General features: G+C 43.0%; 1 protein-coding gene across 7 annotated transcripts; it reads left to right on the plus strand.

The window, feature by feature from the left end:
• The first annotated feature begins 3,291 nt into the window (after positions 1-3,291).
• On the plus strand, positions 3,292-18,329 carry LOC137779522 (pleckstrin homology domain-containing family A member 1-like). Of its 7 annotated transcripts, none has more exons than XM_068567363.1 (14): positions 3,292-3,366; positions 7,169-7,389; positions 8,362-8,418; positions 8,542-8,587; positions 11,023-11,120; positions 11,544-11,675; positions 12,427-12,567; positions 12,950-13,018; positions 13,636-13,700; positions 13,840-13,903; positions 14,005-14,094; positions 15,272-15,345; positions 16,067-16,141; positions 17,149-18,329. In XM_068567363.1, the coding sequence occupies exons 2-14, from the start codon at positions 7,249-7,251 to the stop codon at positions 17,378-17,380; spliced, it is 1,284 nt and encodes a 427-aa protein (XP_068423464.1). In that variant the 5' UTR covers positions 3,292-3,366; positions 7,169-7,248; the 3' UTR covers positions 17,381-18,329. The 7 variants fall into 7 exon arrangements, with proteins under 7 accessions (XP_068423464.1, XP_068423468.1, XP_068423467.1 ...); XM_068567367.1 differs by lacking the exon at positions 17,149-18,329 and adding an exon at positions 16,765-17,140; XM_068567364.1 differs by lacking the exon at positions 3,292-3,366 and adding an exon at positions 6,789-6,890.
• Positions 18,330-19,480: the final 1,151 nt, after the last annotated feature.

Raw genomic sequence — 19,480 nt, forward strand, 5'->3', positions numbered from 1 at the left:
CACCAGCAAGATGACTGCAACATCTAAAATGAGTATTACCGAAATGTTCAAATAAACGGGCCGCAGAGCAAGACGGCCCTCATGGAAAAGCAGTATGTATAAACTTCATGCCTTCAGTAAAAGTCAGACTGCAGGCTGAGTTTGAGTCTTAAAACTGAAGACAGGATGACAGGAAGTGGTTCTAACCACTGACACAATACAAACCTCCACAGCAAAGGCCTCAAAGCAGCAAAACGGTGACAGTGACATTTAAGTACGACGCTGAGGACGCACAGTGGGTTAACACCGTGGCCAAAGTCTTACAATGCCTGTAAAAAGATTTCTTTTTTTAACAGCATTTTGACATTTAACACACAGAACCTTGATGTTCAAACCAATTCACACACGCACCATACCAAAAATTGAGTACAAATGTATGTACACTTTAATGATATACTATTAGAACTATTCAAAAACCTTGGATTTGTTTGAATTGTTCATTTGCCTTCATGCTATTCACAAACCAGTAGCCGGATATTCCAGTTACTGGTGTATTTAAGCTGACATCCTTTGTCACAGCTTGTATATTCAACCCATTGTGCAACTTGTGGTGCATCTAATGCGTTTAGGTAGGCGTGTCGTAATATAGGAGTAAATATGTATTCAATGAATTATTTCTTTTTGTGATGATGAACTTCAAAATTGCAGTCTCCTGTAAAGGGGAAGAGGAGGGGCTCACTATGTGAGTGTTGTGTTAGAAAAAAGACATGTATATTAGCAGTAAGGAACGACATGTTGTGTATTACAGTATTTGTGGCATCCAGAGCAAAATGTGAGAGGAGGAAGAGAGCAGGAAGCCACACTTGTTTTATCCGTTAAGTTGAGATGCTGTCTGTCTGGTCAAGAAAAACTAACTTTCTGCACTCAGAGAAATCGTTGACGTTTCATATTGGCAAGGAAAAACAGGTGGTTTAGTCATGGCGTCTCAGTTTGGTTTGGGTTTTTCCTACCTGAGCGGGCTCCCCGCAGCCTGAACAGCACTCGGGAGCGAAATCCGGAGGTGTCGCTGAGGGACCGGATCCTGGGGAGAGGCCACAGACTAAAGTGTTTCATCTCCGGGTGGGAGTCCGTCTCCTCCACTTCCATCTTCTCCCCCTCTGTGAGCCCGCAGGCGGGATAGGGGTGGCTGATTCACAGTGTCAAGAAGACATCAATGTGACCCTGATTAACACCAGCAGCAGTCTGACTATCACTCCTCCCGCTCACACTGATCTTCTGCAGCAGAGCAAAAGGTGTACGTGTGTGTGTGTGTGTGTGTGTGTGTGTGTGTGTGTGTGTGTGTGTGTGTGTGTTTCTGTGTTTGGTAACGCCCATCTTCTGAGACAGGTTGCTCATACAATTACTTAGAAATGTGATCCGACTACAAAGTCAAGACTTGTGAAGGTATTGGTGGCTGCATGCTCAACCTGATCTTATGAAATGATAAGTTTACGCAGTTGGACCAGAGGCTAAATTTCACTTTTGGCAAATGAATGCCCTGTAGGATATTTGCACAACAATACAGATCATATTAGCACCCATGGTGTCCGTACACCCGGCTACACATTAGATATTGAACGTGTGTATGTAGTATACTGCGAGATATATTGTTGCAACAAAAAACAAAAGAAGAATGATTGGAAAAGTCGCAGTGTGACTATTCTCACCTGAGTTAAAATAACACCTGAGAACCTGAGTTAAATAAAGCAAAAATATTTGTATGTATGTACGAATACGTATGGCAATATAACGCTATAAATTAACAAGGGCGCCATTTGTTGCCCTTTTAGTTTTGCTTGCATGCATATCAGTATCTTCAGTATATCCAGTGGGCATCCAATGCGAGTGTTTTAATATCGTGGCATTATCTTCAGGAAGTCTTCAGCTGGTTCCCAACAAAAACAAAGTATTTATTGAAGCATCTCGATGCAGTGCTTACAGTCCAAGCTGAAATGAAGACAGATACAGAGGAACAACAGCAATAACAATATTATCTTGTCATTGTGGAGAAATACAATTTTAAAAAAAGCCCGCTTGTTTGAAGAAATAGTTCTTCTGTTAAAATAAATGTATCGCAATGACAAAACGTCAACGTGACATTAAAAAATAGACAGACCTAAGTGGCTGCAGCTTTGAACCGCAAGGTGTCGCTAAATCTCCTCTCTCCGGTTCCCTAAATGCTCGTTTCAGACTTTACACCGACAGTAGAGGTGATGAAAAAGAAGGGCTCTCACTCCAATCTACTTTTCTAGGCACCAGAACTTTTAAAGAGTTTGATGTTTGAAGATCACAACAATTAAGGAACATATGTTAACACCCAGAGCTACTTTTTGTCTTCTTCTTCTTCTTCTTCTTCTTCTTCTTCTTCTTCTTCTTCTTCTTCTTCTTCTTTATACAGTCTAACGGTCCTGATCCAAACTAAATACTAGGCGTGTGTGTCATGTGGCTTCATCCCATGCTGACAGTTATCTGTACTGCTTTGTGCTAGTGGTCACCTTATCTAATAATGTGGCTCAGCCTGTAGCACAGTTTCTGTTTGTATCGATTGATCTGCAGTATTGACTGTTGTTTTAGTTAATGGAGCTGAACTAGACAGTCAATTTCATGGTGGGAGAAAAGCATAAAAAAATCTGAAACATTTCTGCAGCACATTTCATATTGAGCACCCATGTTTCCAGTTGCAGAACTGGCAATATTGTTTTTTTTAGAAAGGTTTAGCCTATTTGCATACTTTCATGCATCACTGCCCTAAGCACCATTGCTTTGTTTGCACTTGGCCTATTTTAAAAGAAGATAAGATAAGAGAGACTTTATTGTCCATGTGTCAAATGTGCATGCAGTGCAGTGCATTACATAAAGGTTTTTCTCTGGTACTGGTACGAAACAAAAAGAATGAATGACGCAACGTTCAACGGGAGTGAAACAAACATTCAGATGACGTATAAATGCAAATGACATATTAAGTGGTGGTCCGCTTATTACCTGTGATATAATCTTTAATGTGGCATAGTCTGGAGATGTTTTAATCAGCAGATTTGTGAACTTTGTATCTATCAACACCAGCAAAGATTTTGGAACATGGAGGTAGACAATACTAATGTGGGTTTATAATGAGTTCCCCTCACCATTTATACTTTTACTTTAATTTCTACACTTTGATTAGGTGACGCTTAAACTACTCACGACCCATTTTCGTTTTTTTCCCCCTACAGAGTGATCATCTGTATTATACACAATCTATGCTCCACCCTTGCCAGCAGCAGCAGCAGCAGCTCTGGGATCAGTGGAGATGGGTTGAGGCAGAGAGGACCCAACAACACCGAGACCAAGTAGCAGTTACAGACTCGGGTAAGATGACCCGTTACGTTTAGCTAACACAAGTAGTTCATGCTTATAAACGCAGCCTTGTTGTTTCGTACGGCTTAAGTTGCCAGTTATATATATTTTCGTGACTGGCTGAGACGAGTCGCCGACATTAGCGCGGGTTGGTTATCGTGCGTGACTAAACTTCTTTGCCATAACGTGAGATTCCGTTAACCTAGCTCGCAGCTAGTTGACGTTAGTAACGCGGGTTCAACAATAAACGAGTGGCATTTTTTCGGGGGCACGATAACATGATGCAATGTGGTTTCCTTGAGGAGTGAGGGGGAATCATTTTACAAGTTTGTGGTGTGAAGTCGTAAGCTAGCTGCTAACAGCGGGCTAACCCGAACCACATCTTCCAGTTAACTTCAGGCCGTAGAGTCGCAGATGGCGCTAACCAGCTAACCTAGTTAACTAACGCTATCTCGGACGTTGTCCGCGTGTCGTGGTGATCTGACGTCAGCCAGCTGTGACGGCAGCTGGTCGTGATTTGCTCAGGTAAACGGTAATTTGACGTCCATCTGCGTGCAATTTGGAAACTGCACGACTCGGTCGTCCGTTCCAGAAACCCTGAACACTGAATCGGTGTTACTGGTGATCATCATCTGCTCCATGTTGTCCTGCTCTGAGAGATGTACAAACCCACACGGGCATATTTCCTTGGTGCACGGGTCCCTGTCTGAACGGGAAATCGTAAAGGCCGAAGCCTGCCAAACCTGCTGGCCTTGTGTGCTGCTTTCAGAGAGCAAGACTGACAAGAAATCTGTCTTTTCAGCTCAACCAAAATTACCTGTCTGACCTTTGCCCCGGAGAGAGCTTAGTCCCCAAATTGCCTCTGGTTTGCTTTCACCACAATGCCTTTTCTCCTGGAGGATTTTCTTTCACTGGAAACTAAATGCACAGACACTACTTGGTAGTGCACTATGAAATCTGATCTCAACACCTAGATTAGTTATTTGGTAGGTAGGCATTAAAACGAGATATGCTTTCTGCCCCACAGCTATTTACAGCTGTTGTGTGGCTTTCAATGACACGGCAGTAGTCTAAATCATGGAAAGAAAATATTGCCCCTGATCCTGGGCTTTCCAGCTGGTCCTTACTGTTGTTTTATGACTTGTCCTCATGTTTGACCAGTTGGCCGCCATTTGATGTGGACAAAGCCTTGCAGCAAATTTAAAGTGAGTTTGACGTGGGAAGGTTTGACCCAGAAAGAATAATGTCACGCCGCTTTTGTCCTCCTTCAGAGTTGGACCTTATATTTGGTTGTATGCTGACTCCTGGTTCTTACTTTGCATATTTTCATTTATTTTGTTAGTCTGTCCCTCTCACTTTCTCTTGTTCACTTTCTCAGTCTTTTTACAGTATGTCTTGCTTCACACAGGGAGCCCTGCTCTGTAGCCACCCAGGTGTGAGTAGACAGAATGGGGGCCTTTGTACTCGTATCCTGGCAATGATCTGTTTTTGAGGTATCCTGGTTATGTATTTGAGCATGTGAAAATCATATCCTGGCTTCAAAAACCGAGATGTGCTACCTAGACTACTCAAATAGAGGTCATGCTGTGTGTATTTGTCCTCAACACAATGGGTAAGTTAACGTAGTAATCTGACTGTAAAAAGTGGAAAACAATTCAAACATACATAATCCAATGGTAATGTACAAACTAAAATAAATTTAAGTCTGAATGTTAGGCGAATAAACAGTAGAGTAAGATTATATTGCAATAAGTTTGATTGTCAATTTCTTATTTCATTACGGCCGATAAGCCAAATCCAGCACTGTGTACATGCAGTCATGTCCATCAGCCAGACAACACGCTTTGTTCATCTTTGATTACTCATTAGTTGAGTTCAAAACATCCACGTCATATTTATAGGTACAAGCTAAATTCAGATATGATTACAGAATACAGAATGGTTGGTGCAAATTTGATGTCCAGGAAGTAACAAGAAGTTGTGTACAGAATATGATTTAATTAATGATTTAAAAAATGTGTCAGAATGTGTAAAAGTGTCACCTTTAAGCTTGTATGGCAACTTTGTTCGTGAAAAGTTGATTATTTATACATTAAGCTGTTACGGAGCAACATTGTCATTCATTTGGACTCATATTTCTGGCCACCTGTCGAATGGCTCGTCACTAATGGCCATTTGGGGCCGAGCAGGTGGTGTACAGTAGGTTTATTTGTGCTTTTTCATGATAAACAGCTGCCTGCTGAGTTAGAAAGCTACGCTATGAGAGTGGTGAGAGAAACCAAAAATAGGAAAGTTGCAGGTCAGACAGCTGAACATGATCTGAAACTCACATTAGCTCATTAAAACTGAGGGGATCTGCAGATTCACTGGATGATTCTCTGTATGTTCATCAAGATGTGTGACCTGTTTTACATTGTCAAAATGTTTTCATATTGTCATTTGCTACATTGATATTATGAAAACACGGATTTTTAGCCAATTAAATGTTCGACTTAGTACATATCTTGGTCACGATTCTTAAAAACAAGTAACCTTTAAAAGAAAAAGATCAATCACATTTTTTTAAACTCTCAAATATCAGTAATCCTATCAACTTCAAAACTTCAATATAGGTGACTCTTGCCATATAGTTAGTACCTATTTTTCCTAAAAAAAATAAAGGCATTGAATTAATGCTGACTGTTCACCATTTTGGGATGCTGTTTTGCATTATTCCTAACATATGTTCTGCATCACTGCAAATGCAGAAGAACTTGTGCACATCACCTCTTTTACAGGATCACTAAACTCAACAGAGACGTCTATCACATAACAATCCCTATTTGTGTAGTGTTCAGATAGTGCCCTCCGACAGCGTCGCTCCCTTTCTCGTGCCTGTGATGACTCGGGTAGATGCAGGGGCTAACTGAGATGCTCTCAGCTCAGTCCATGCACAACAAGCAGGCCTTTTGTCCCTGCGTTGCCCTCGCCCGCCCACACAGCGCTCATAATGTCCTGGAGAAAGAGCGTCTTTATCTTTGCTTTCCAAAGACTCATCTCAATCACATATTTTAGGCTCAGTCCAAAAGGACAGCAGCTTAAACGGACTAATGCGACAATATGCCTTCAGTAATGCTGCAACCGCCCACACAGGGTTTGACATGCAAGCACTCTCACTCGTAGGACTAAATGAATGTACCGTAATCATTTACTTTTTCCAGAGAGCTGTAGGTTTCAGGGATGTGTCGAACCTCGGCAGGTTAAATATTGCACATTCTCTCCCGCGCTGCTCCTAAGGGCGTTTGTGTCGTGTCTTTGTGTTGAACATGGCTGAGCTCAGTGGCGCTTTCTTTTTTTTTTTTGACCATGCACAAGTGGGTGCTCAGCTGTGGAGGGAGGGGAGCAGGAGGAGGAGGAGATAAAAGGGGTTGGCCAGAGGCTTGCCAAATCGGATGAGAGAGCAGAAGGGAGGAGATAGCACATAAAGTGAGAGAAGAGAGGACTGCGAAAGAAGAGAGAGAGAGAACTCCAGGGTGGGCGAAGAAGAGGGATTGACGGTGTGTAGCGAGTCTTACACAAGAAAAAAAGAGGGACTCTGAGAGGGCAAAAGTGGGAGAGAGAGAGTGGGTGAGGCTGATATGAAAGGATAAAGGCGGGGTTGTGGTTTGTGTCACGTGATCTCGCTGGCAGGCTGTAGCCCAGTGAGCTCCAGGTGGCAGAGAGACCAGCGATTCAGTACACGAAGAAAGAGGGAGCGGGTCACGCTCTCAAGGCTCACCGCAGAGACAACTGAAATTCACACACATCTCTTTCCACTCTTCTCTCTGTCCTTCAGGTTTTTTCTCCCGGGTCCCGCTTGCCCCTGCTCCTCTCCACTCCCGGCCCCAGCAGGCCAGGGAATGTCCCGGCGGCGAGATGCCTTACGTGGACCGACAGAACCGCAACTGTGGCTTCCTGGACATAGAGGAGAGCGAGAGCAGTGGGAAGTTCCTGCGCCGTTACTTCATACTGGACACGCAGCAGGGAAGCTTGGTGTGGTACATGGACAACCCACAGGTAAATTACACATGGCTGTGTTAGCTTAGCTTAGCACTTTGCTTTATGTTCTAAAACAAATCCCCCAGGTAACTGCATGGGCTAATGTTTAATTTGTTGATGGAAAAATTGACAATTTACAGGCAACCGGACGCCAACTAAATGAGTTAACCGTAGTGAGGGAGCAGCGTGAATGATCAGCTCTCGTGCAACTGCAGAGTAACTGCAGGCCACTTCTAGCTAAGCTGTCGTCATTCATTATGAACACAAAACTAAGTACAGGCTAAATGTTTCCATCGCCAGACAGTCATGCAAGGATGGGAGAACTTGTATTATGTAATTCTAGCTGAAGGCAGTGCGGCCCATATTAAAGGCACAGGAGTAGGTCAGGGCTAATGGTGAGTACATATTTTAGGTACCAGCAGACATTTGTATAAATCAGTTAGAATGAGCTCATAGTTTTACTCTAAACCTGGGATTAGTTTGTATTTGTCTTCCAGTGGTCTAGATAAGCCTGTGTTGTGAGCACCCATATTTGATTTGACCACAGTAGCCATAATGTTCTGCTCTGTGACCCTCGGGTGTCACAGTTATTACAGCGTAACTCTCCTCTTAGTTTGTTCGTCATGCTGGTTTGGAGATGCTGCATTTTTAAGTGCTCTGTTACATGAAGTATTCATAAATCATGTCGCGCAGGAGGATTTTTAAATAATTCAGTAAGTCTCTTTCTTTTTATAGATATGAAAAACCTTAAATTTTAATGATGTTAAATCTGGATCCCGTAGTTTCAGAAACAGAACAACGATCATGGTGTGCCTAACGCATACTGTGCTAAAACTCTGTAATATTGATTTTCTCTGAATATGACTTGACTCTCCCACCACACTATATTCTGCCGTTAATTCACACCTAAGGCTCCTGCCTCATTAAATGGTTATTGGTTAGTTTAAACTTCCGCTGCCTGCATACAATATTGTTATTTTTCTCCAACAGAACCTGCCTGTTGGTACAGAATGTGTTGGTTCCCTGAAGCTCACCTACATCTCTAAGGTAAGAAGAAATATTACCTTTTGAAGCTGATCTCACTCTAGACAATTATGCATGAATAGAAACCATTTATAGTATTCAGTTGAACTGGGAAGCTAACAATTGTGAGCTTTGTCCACCTTTTAGGTCAGCGACGCCACCAAGCTGAGGCCTAAGGCAGAATTCTGCTTCGGTAAGAAAACAAGAATCATCAGTCTAGCGATCTGTTTTTAGTTCCTCTGCATTAAAATACTAGCTAGTTTGATAGTTGGAGGAGCAGGAAAAAAGACCTATTTAGAAATAATTAAATAGTTTCTCAAACCCTGTTTTACGGTTTAAATCTATTTACTTTTTGCTGTGTCTTGGACAATAGTATTGACGGTAGGAATCGGAGGAAACGATAACCCAACGAGTCAAATAAATGTACATCTTGTTCAAGTATAAAACTTGCCTGCGGTGCTTTGCAAACATCAGCAGCGATGGTGTGCTTCATCACATGTTGACTAAGCTGAGTACACTTCATATAACCAAAGGGAGGAATGTTTGCTGTCCTTCTCTGCCCTTTATACCTGGTCAAGCATCGCTCTCCACATACTTCCTCCACCATTGACCAGGCAGCCTTGTTCAAGATTGTTTAGCCAACTCACAAAGATGCAGGCGGCCACAGCAGTTGATGATCTGAGTTTGTGTTTATCAAGTTGCATTTCAAGTGTGTCAAACGCGTTCCCCACCCTACAATACATTTGCAAAATAATTTTAAAGTTTTATCGTTTACATCAACTTGTGGTTTTCTTATTCTTCTTCTGTTCTACTGTTGCGTCTCTTACTTTTAAGGCCAACTCAGGTTGACAAGCATGTGCTCTACAAAATAATAAACCTTACGGCTGGATTTTGCTTGTAATTAAGTAGTTTGTGTCAGTTTGATAAGAACTTTTTGGACACAGTTGTCCCAGTGTTTCGGCTTTGTGTGTCGGGGGGGGGGGTTCTGAAGCTATTCAACCACCCAAAGTCATACTGATGAAGTCCACTGGCAGCTTCAACCTTCTGGCCATGACTCGTATCCTACCAGGCAATATCTAAAATGAAAGATATTGGGTTTTTTTCATGACATCTGTCCTTGTCTTTTCACCGTGTACGATCAACACAGGAAGGAAAAATGTTGTGAGTAAATATGAACCATCAGGTTATTTAGTAGTTAACCTCTATTCTCTGTTATTATGTACTAGCCCTCCTCCTCTTCCTCCTCTTTCGTCATCCTCTTCAATAGCAGGAAATACTAGTGTGTTGAGTACCAGGACTGAGCGTGTCTGGCTGTGTGTGCGCACCAGTTGCCTTGTTGAGGTTTCGACAGGATGCCTGCATCCTAATCGGAACCTGATTCGGAGATGTATGTAGTTATTTTTAAACTACTGTTTGTGTGCCACATGTTTTGCAAATATCTATGAATCCTGCTGCTCCCTCTCTTCTTTCACCGAGCAACTAGAAACAGAGGGGGATGAAGTTTTCAGAAAAGTTAGATCAACGACGTCCCGCTACAGATCTTTTTACAGTCAGAAAGTAGAGACTTGATTGCCGTCTGTGATTTTGAGATGGATATGGGTGTGTGTGTGTGTGTGTGTATGTGTGTGTGTGCGCAGGGTGGGGAAGGATATCAAGAGTGGTGTATTCGTGTGAACTTTGGTGCTTGGATGCATTTCTCTGCAGCACAAATTGTTTTATGATGTGTAACTATGAGTCAGATCTGATACCCGGCCTCTGTCTTCCCAGTGCCCACTAGAGACCACTACACTTTCACCACTACCCAGCAGTTTACCAAACACACAGTGGACACATCTGAAGGTTAAGTGAGACCAGACGGGCAGATTTATTTAACGAAAAATGGAGAGAAAAAGAAGGGAAAGCGGGGTATTGCGTATGTCTTAAGAACTGGACCAAACACACGGAACAAGGAAGAATGACCCTCATTGTGGCACAGAGTTTGAGCTCCCAGTGGCTTTTACAGCTCGCCCCCGCCGGATTTACCAGTCCAGCTTTCATGTAATTCATTCCCATGGTGTCGAAAGGAAATGGAGGAGACACAAGGATGGTTTGAGCTGCAGAATTGAAGGATTTATGGCAGAGAGAGCGAGAATGAGAGACTTTAGTTCTTTCAGCTCCTAAATCCTGATCCATAGCTAATCAGCATTTGACCCAACATTTTCTTTGTGATTTGTAAATGGAGTATGCTCATGTTCACATGGGCGTGAAAATGTGCGGGAAATATTTAGGAGTTTGTAGCTTTGGGCTTTTTTTTTTTCTCCTTCGTCCTGGTGAGAAGTGGGTAGGTGGCGGCAGACTGAGGCAGCTGGGTCATCATCCACACGGAGAATGAATGCTGCTGGGAGAGTCCCTTTGCCCAGTTGCTCTTCACTTCCAGAGAAATCTGTGGCAGCGGTTCTATTCTGCTGACACTCAATCAGATTTTCTATTCAAGACGGGCCAAAAGCGCAATTAGTCAACACCCATGCCATAGTACTCCTTTAGACCTCGAGTGCTTATTTGCGTGTGATTCCTGTTAAACACAGCTGAAAATACTTTCACTCTCTGAACCATTCCCCTTGCTCTTTTGTATTTTTTATCATCCATTAGTCATCAATGCTGGGATGAGGAAGTTCTTCCTGCAGGCTAATGATCAGCAGGACCTGGTGGACTGGGTCAACGCTCTCAACAAAGCCACCAAGATCACTGTGAGAAACTGCACAGCTTGCACAGATCAACACGCATGCAGTCCACCCCTGAGTCAGCCGTACTAATCTGTTTTTTTGGGCTCATGTTTTATCACTTGGAGAGACTTTCATTTTTTCCCTTTTTCTATAGAAATGAATGACTGGTCAGTCAAGACACTAGATAGGAGTGAGTCAGAGCATGACTAACAGGATGCTCTATTGAGTGCTGGGATAGCTTTCCATTGTTCTCCATGAGGCCTTAACATCCAGAAAGAATTATAATAAATATGTTAAAGGTTTCATACTTGATTTGAACTATGGTGAAACGGAGTATGTTCCATCAGACAGCTGTATTTCACAAAATGCACATTTCTCTTTAGTATTTGTGTGTTTTAATAATAATAATAAAAAAAAATCTGATTTGTGTGTGTGTGTGTTTCAAAGGTGCCAAAATTGTCTGATGGGCAGCAGAATACAGAGAACCAGAAGGCTTTACCGGATGTCGTAGGACCCAAAAAACAAGTCTCCTATAAGACAGAGATCATTGGCGGAGTCCCCATTGTCACCCAGACCCAGGTAATCATTACACACACACCGCTGCTCTCTACATGTCTAAAAGACGTCGACACCTCGAGGGAAACAACAGTGACAAACTGTGCGGAACACTTATACAGAGTGTGATATGATGCTGTCTTTAATGAAAGTAAGATAAATGTCATTATGAAAAGCTTAACTTAAGCTATAAATGCATATCTTTCAAAGTTCTTGTTTTGTGTCATCATGAAACTATTAGAATCAGAATCAGCTTTAGTTATTGTTTATTAATCAATTGGGCAACTATTTTGATAATTCATTGGTTATTTATCGAGCAAAAGTCCCCCAACTTTGCTTTATTTAGGTTTATAAATGTCAGTGGAACTTTTCTTTGTTTTGTCATTTCAAACTAAATATGGTTAGTTCTATACATTGATATAGACATTTTATGTTTTCTGAATTAAAATTTGACTCCTAAAGAGATTAAAATAATTCACAGATTAATTGTTCATTAAAACTCTTCTTGTTAGACGTAAGAGTTCATGTTAACAGAGGAAAAATGGCTTTGTTTCATTCGTGAGCCGGTTATTCATCTCTCGTAATGATTATACAAATGTATTTGCTAAACTACTTTAACTTTTACTCAAATTGTATTTCTGACATGGATTATGGCGAATACATTTTCGTGCTCATAAAATCCACAACACATAAGTATATAAAAAATGTCAGTGATTGTCTTAAAAGTTGTTGGAACTTGTAATTACAATATTTCCGTTGTCCTCTTCCCCTCAAGCATGACGGTGGTGACGCTGCAGGCAGAACGGAGCGTGAGGCCATGCATCGGTCCCACAGCCAACTGCCGTACTTCCTCGGCAGGCCAACTCAGGAGCACACCGTCATCAAGTCCGGCTACTGCGTCAAGCAGGGAGCTGTGGTGGGTCGAGTTGAATTCAGAAGAGAAATGCGATTCTCAAAACATCTTTCACATTACCCACGTGGTGGTGGCCGGCATCACAGTCTGCACACAGTGACACAACACACTTATCTAAAGGATCCAGTGCATCTGTTATGATTGACGGCACCGTTGCAATTAAAGTGACATCGACAAAAAGATATCGCGCCATCGTGTGTGAGTGAATGTAGAGTCTTGACTGGTGGAATGTCAGATGAAGAGATTTCCACTTTAACTTCTCCAGTGTGTTTGGTTCTGTTCCTCAGAGATCCCCAAGAATGATTAACTTTGGCCAATGTGGCATCTTGTTTGCTATTAAATTTGTCTGAACATCTTCTCCCTTCTTTTTCTTTCTGCCCCCTAGATGAGGAACTGGAAACGGCGATATTTCCTTCTGGAGGAAAACTCAATGAGTTACTTCAAGTCAGATTTGGTAATTAACTTTGATTAGGTTATGTAAAGCCTTTAAGGAATGAATTTTTTTTATTGATGAGGCATGCCGATTGGATTCACCCACACAGTCTCAGGCACTGTAGCAGCAAACACACAGTCTCGAGTTTGAACATGTTTTATCTGCCGTCTGTGGAATTCAATGCTTTCACTTCACATGTCCTGTCATGCCCCTGCGCCCCCTCCACCCGCCCCCACACCCCTCAACCCCTCCCTCCACAGACACACACACACACACACTGTCCTCAGGATAATACTGCACGTCTCATACCCTGTCCTTGTCCGTGTCCGCCCTTATTTGACAGCTCTATCTGTCTATTTGGCTATCAACAGGCCCCAAGGACACCGGCTCTCTGTCTGCTGTATAAATGGCCAGGTCAAGAAAGTTACAACTATCAGAGTTTTTAGTTTGCAGTCTGCTACTTGTGAGGATAGTTTTGTCCCTCAGTAACAGAAGAACTTGGCAAGAAGGCCTCTTTTTTTCTGACATTGTATGAGGGGAAAAGTATTATATGGTAATAGTCATCCGGTGAATTTCTGTTTTAAATTTTTTTTTTTGTCCTACTTTTTTAGTATTAACAGTCATTTTCTTAACTTTAGGAGAAGGAGCCGCTGAGAATGATCCCACTGAAGGAAGTTCACAAAGTCCACGAGTGCAAACAGAGGTATTTAACATGTCCCAGCATTTTCACATTCCACAAAAAAATATCTTTAGTCCAGGAGCATTGCGTTTATCTTTCCCGACGTAGATACTGATATAGATGAGATAAACAGTCTGGCTTGTTTTCCGCCTTTTTGTTGTAGTGACATCATGATGAGAGATAATCTGTTTGAAGTTGTCACCACATCCAGGACGTTTTACATACAGGTAGGTTGTTTTCTGTACATTAGTCACAAACACCGATGGCTCTGGTGCCCGTCTCCGTGTTGACCAACCGTCTCCCTCTCTCTTACTTTTGTCTCCACTAGGCAGACAGCCAAGAGGAGATGCACAGCTGGATTAAGGCTGTCTCAGGGGCCATTGTGGCCCAGCGGGGCCCTGGGAGGTCTGCTGCCACAGTATGTATATTGCACGACCCTACAGTGTCACCATAGAACCTAGTCATGTATTCAAGTCATGATAAGTGGCCTTGAATCTGACTGGAGACCTCAAATGTACCCGGGAACAAGGGAACTGACTTCAGACCCGACATGCTACTGTACTTGAGTCTTACTTACCGAGTGACATCAGGTGGGAGGAGGACACTGTTCCTTTGAAACGGATGCAGAGTAGCAGAAACGGTAGTTCGACAGTATGTTTTAGTTGATTTTGCCCTAAAATGCATCAAGCCCAGCTCTTCTAGTTGTGGTCGTGCAGTCGGAAAACAAGGTTGATGTAGCTAAATTTTACTTTGTGTGCTCTGCACCAGTAGTCGTAAACTCCCAAGCCACAGACTGGCGCCGGGCCGTGGGCATTTTCTTCCAGGAAATTATTATATGGATTAATTTCCAACTTTGTAAGCAGTATTTACATAGAACTTGGCACAGCCTGTTCTGCATTTTCCTCATCCCTCCTCGTCACCACCCAACAGCAAAATACAGGTTGATTTATTTTTGGCCATGTTGTGCTTTTTTATTAGGAAATCAACAGATGACAGGAAATGAGGGGGGGGGGGGGGGGAGACAAACGTCCCCAGCTGGATGCAAACTGGGGACATTGTGGTTTTTGTTTAGCGCCTTAACCCCTGAGCCGCCAGGCTCCCCTGAACTGATTTTTTGACTACAGTGGGGCGTCGGTACAAAAGTCATCCTTTCGGTTGTGATGACGGACTGGTGTAATCACACAGACCACCAAATCTGTGTGATTATTGCCAGAACCGCTTGATTCGGTTAATCCGCAGCCTACATGCAAAGAGACGGGCAGCCGCACTCGAGCAGGGGAGAAGAGAGACGTAAACCCGTTCCACAGTCCTGACTGCAGAGGAGAGAGTGTCCTCTGACGCAGTCGGTCCCTTCTGGTTAGACTGGAAATATTCTCAACACCTCTGCGCTGTCGGTTTCTCTACAGTTCTTTCCTTCTTCCCTCCTGTCTCTCTCTCTGTCCCTCTCTCTGTCCCTCTCTCTACCTCTCTCTCTCTCTTTCTCGCTCTCTCTCTCTCCACACCCCCCTTCTTTGTCACATTCTCTCCACCTCCTCCTCTCCCTGTGGGCAGACAGCCCATCTGCTCTAATACTGCTTTGCACTGTGTTGTTGCAGATGCGGCAGGCCAGACGGCTGTCGAACCCCTGTATACAGAGGTATACGTCTCGAATCGGGGAGTGCAGCAGCACGTATGTCAGCTCCTCTAAATCCCCCCCTTTAAACTATAAGTTCACCGTTTTTTTTTTAATACTGTTTTCCACTCACCGGCTGGCCCTCTGTGGTTCTAGACCTTTTTGAGAGCAGATCAGATCTTGTGGCATATCTGATGCTCCCTTTTTTCTAAGACCCCAACCACCATGTATGGCTGTGATAACCCAACAAGCGCTCCTCCCTCCCTTCATGCCTTCGTCCTCGCTGCTTCCCTCATCCACTTCTCCTCATTTGCTTTCCTTTTCTTTTTGCCGCGCTGTCACTTTAAACTCGGCTCAAAGTTTGGGTCCATTTCATTCAGTGCGCTCAGACAGTGCCCAGTTAAAACATCAACAAAAAAACTTGGGAACAGGAACTTTAAGGCTTGAGGTGTGCTTGATTTAGCTTCTCTCGCATGTGACGGCAACCAACAACAAGAACACCTCAAGTTGTACATATGCTAATAAGTCATATTTTTGTACAGAATGACCCCCTCCCTCACTTACAGCTTCACTTGCACAGCTTTCCACCTGCCCTCACCATTATTTATGACGCTTCAGTGTAAGAAATAGGATGGTTTCATGTACAATCCATGCACATACGTGACCAGTTTAGCTCTGAATTCCTTAAGCCTGTATCTTCCGTGTGTCTATATTACTGGGTACATGTGTCTTTCACACCTTCTGTTTCTCTTCCCTTCATGCTCTGTTATCTCTGCAGTCTGCTGCAGCTGTGTACCTGTCTTAGATGTGTGACATCCTGCTTGTCTCTCCTCTTCCCTCCTGTTCGCTGCCTGTATGTTTTTGTTTTTTTCTCTTCCTGATAGACACAAAAATAAGATACTTGTTTCCATGTTGACTACCGATACCGTTTTGTGTGCTAAATGTGTTAACTGCTTTGAATTGATGACTCGCCAACGCTGAATCCACATGTCCAGAGTCTCAAATTTTTGGATTTCAGAGTGTTGTGTTGGTTTTGCATCTGAATATTTGTGTTTTGTAAAAGCTAATCAAGTGTACAAGGGGCTAATAGTAGGTCTTCAGTATTGTATATAATCTGATCTTCTAAACGGCATGTGAAATTCAGCATGAGCTTGATTTTGGACCTTTGGATTCAGCATTAAGCATCCCCCTGGGACCTTTAGATATGTTTGTGTTCAGAAACTGGTTCTTAAATCTTGTTCTGCTTAAGTGGTACTTTGTCCCAGGGTGTCATTGTGCTTCTGTGGGAGAAACTGTGTCAAAATACAGTATCTTGGAGGTTGACACAGATATTTGTTGGCGTCTTGTTGCTTTATAGTTGGGATGTTTCTCTAACCAACTTTCTACCAACTGCTCAGTGGCTTCCCCTCTTTGCTTTCATTTTCTTTGCTGTGTTTTCTTTTTCTTTCTTTTCCATTTGTCTGTTTTGTGTTTCAGAGATTGAAATCTGACAATGAAAAGCTGTGAAATAATGAGCAACAACCAACCACTGCTTCCTAAGGCACTCTGCTCCTCCACTGCAACCTGTTGAGACTACCCAAACTAAAACCTGCTGACACTACTACCACTACTCCCTCTACTACTGCAACTTCTACTACTACTACTACCATCTCCCCTCTTTAGCAATGCTACATTCTTCAGCACCTACAACTCTGCTAAAGCTGCACACGGCTCCACACGCTGGTGCTAATACCAAGTCTGTAACTCACTTTCGGTCCCCCCTCAAATACACGGCACACATCCGGATTTCACTTTGCTTACTAACAACCACTCTCTTTGTCTTCTCGCCGTCTCTGTGTCCTCCCGCTGTTTCTGCTGCAGGACCACGGCGGCCGCTCCACCTTCTATCGCAGCCCCGCGGGTCCCCCCGTCCCTCGCTCGCCCATATCTGCCATGCCATCATGCTACCCAGAGTGGGGGGCTGCTGTCACGTGCGGCACACGCTCGCAGCCTGACGTGGGACAGCGAGCACTTCATGAGCCTGCTGCCACGGCCCAGTCGCGGCCACACGCCAGCGCGCCTGTCCCTGCAGGAGACGCGCCTGGCAAAGTGACCTGCGAGCCACCGGCGACCACCATTAGTAACTCCGAGGAGTCACCGTGGCGGCGACGGAGCAACTTTGAGCCCCGCATGCCTGAAACACCCGTGGACCTGGATGACGCGGACCTGCCAGTGAGTGAGGTCTGAGCCGTGGAACTGGACATTGAAACTTGCTGAACTGGTTGGACATTAACAGAGATTTAAAGAGGAAACCGTGCGACGTGATGGCGTTTAGAAAAAGGGGCAGGCATTGGTTGTCACACCAAAGCTGGCAGAAGACGATCTACAATTCCCGTTTTGAGCTCCGTCAGTGTGCTGAAGATAAAAGTTGGGTCACCGCCACTGAACTGCACTTGTGTGCCAAAGACGACCCGGTCTTCACCCACACCCCCTCCGCCTGCTGTTGCATTTACAACGATGTATTTATTTACCAAGAGTTGATCTTGTCAAACAAAACTACAAATTCTAGTAAATGTGTGCTGATTTAGAATTCGGTGCCGGAGCTTTATTTTAACCTGCACAGGCACAATGACGTGACGGAGGATTTTTGTAAACCACTTTGTGCCAAGAAAATAAGGGAACTTTAAAAGTTGCAAACATTTCCTTTTGTCTAAGAGATAGAGAGTCTAAACTGAGGACTGGCTTGTCATCACCTCTCTTATCTACTAATTTTACGGTGCGGTCCATTCACACACTCGCTATTGTATTCCTGGATTTGTCTAGTGTTGTTTTTCAGCGATAGAGATGTGGGCCTAGCCTGAGAGCATATTCTCTCTCTAATTCAAATTGTTGTTCAAAGATCCATTACTGTTCTAGGAAAAGATGCAAAATATTTGTATGTGACCTGTAATAATGCAGCTGAATTGTGTTGCAGCATTGTTTGTAAGTTGCCAAGCCTTTTCTCTTTATTGTTTTAATGAATCGGAGGGTTAAATTAAATAAAGTTGTCCTCCTCCGTGTGATTTTTAGTTGACTGTACTTGACTTAATGCTAAAGTAGCTTAATGTACATCTACAATGAATAGTTTGTACAGTTATTCACAGTTGCTGGTGAAGTGAGAGTGCTGTGCAGTAGCACAACGGGGGAAGAAAACAAAACATTTTGAAACAAGCATCACGTAACATCAAGTAGCCTCTTTTTTTTTTTTTCTTCCTACATTTCAACATACTAGACTCTGGACTCACTTTTATGACTGTGTGACGTGGGAAGTTCAGAAGTACAAGGAGTACACTTGTGCGCTTTTTGTAGTTCACAGTAATAAAACTTCAACAATAGAGCTCTGTCTTATAGATGCGCTTCATGTCCTGATACATCGGCTCAGTTGAGTTAACTTAACCTGCAGTCCATTTCTTTACAGATGAGTACTGTATGAACACCATGCAAACATTTTCAATCAAACAAAATAATAATCTGTGTGAAAACATCCATAAAATCATTCAAGCTTAGACACTCCCGTTGCATGTTAACATTTTAATAGTTCCTCAGATTCTCTTTCTGTTTCTAGTTTTAATCTAAGACCGCTCTGTGCGTGTTTGCAGAATAGAGCTGGGTGCAGCAGATTTATTTTTTATATGCTTTTAGACGTTTCCTGATCTGATTCTGTGTAGCTGTGTAACCAACCCAGCAGCAGGCAGCTGCCTCCTGGTTTTATTTAAAACATGTCTCACTGTAGTTCTGATAAATAATAGACACTAATGTTTTCTCTTTTTTTTTAAAGTGCCTGCTTCCTTTCAGCCCAACTAAGTCAAGCAATTTCACCCCTTTTCAGTCTGGTGTAATTGATTTGAATTGTCTATTTATTATGTGGATGACTTGAAAGAAATAAACACTGAAAATGCGCTCAGGTCTTCCGGAGTATCATTCAGTTTTGTGCCTTTCTGTCTCAGAAGAGCACAATTAGTCTGCGCTTCAGTAACTGGTGAAGGATTTGATGATGTGGTGTAAAATGCTCGTCCTCTGCCCTCTTGTGGTGAGAAAGAGGAACTTGCTTTGGGCTGACTGCACAAGTGCAGTAATGCAACGATGCAGTGATTTAATGATCAGAATGGAAATAAATTCCACTGGTTCAAAATGTAATCTACAAGAATAAAAGAGTAAAAAATTAACGAATACA

This window comes from Clinocottus analis, unplaced genomic scaffold, assembly GCF_023055335.1.
Source record: "Clinocottus analis isolate CAN_PGR_092001 unplaced genomic scaffold, fCliAna1.0.p SCAF_8, whole genome shotgun sequence".
In the NCBI taxonomy this organism is placed as follows: domain Eukaryota; kingdom Metazoa; phylum Chordata; class Actinopteri; order Perciformes; family Cottidae; genus Clinocottus; species Clinocottus analis.

What these genes read in the sequence shown, in the direction of transcription:
- LOC137779522 (XM_068567363.1), top strand. Translation starts at nt 7,249, where the DNA reads ATGCCTTACGTGGACCGACAGAACCGCAACTGTGGCTTCCTGGACATA. An exon ending in GGTACATGGACAACCCACAG is followed by an intron (nt 7,390 to 8,361) that starts GTAAATTACACA and finishes TTTCTCCAACAG; the next exon opens with AACCTGCCTGTTGGTACAGA. An exon ending in GCGTCAAGCAGGGAGCTGTG is followed by an intron (nt 12,568 to 12,949) that starts GTGGGTCGAGTT and finishes TCTGCCCCCTAG; the next exon opens with ATGAGGAACTGGAAACGGCG.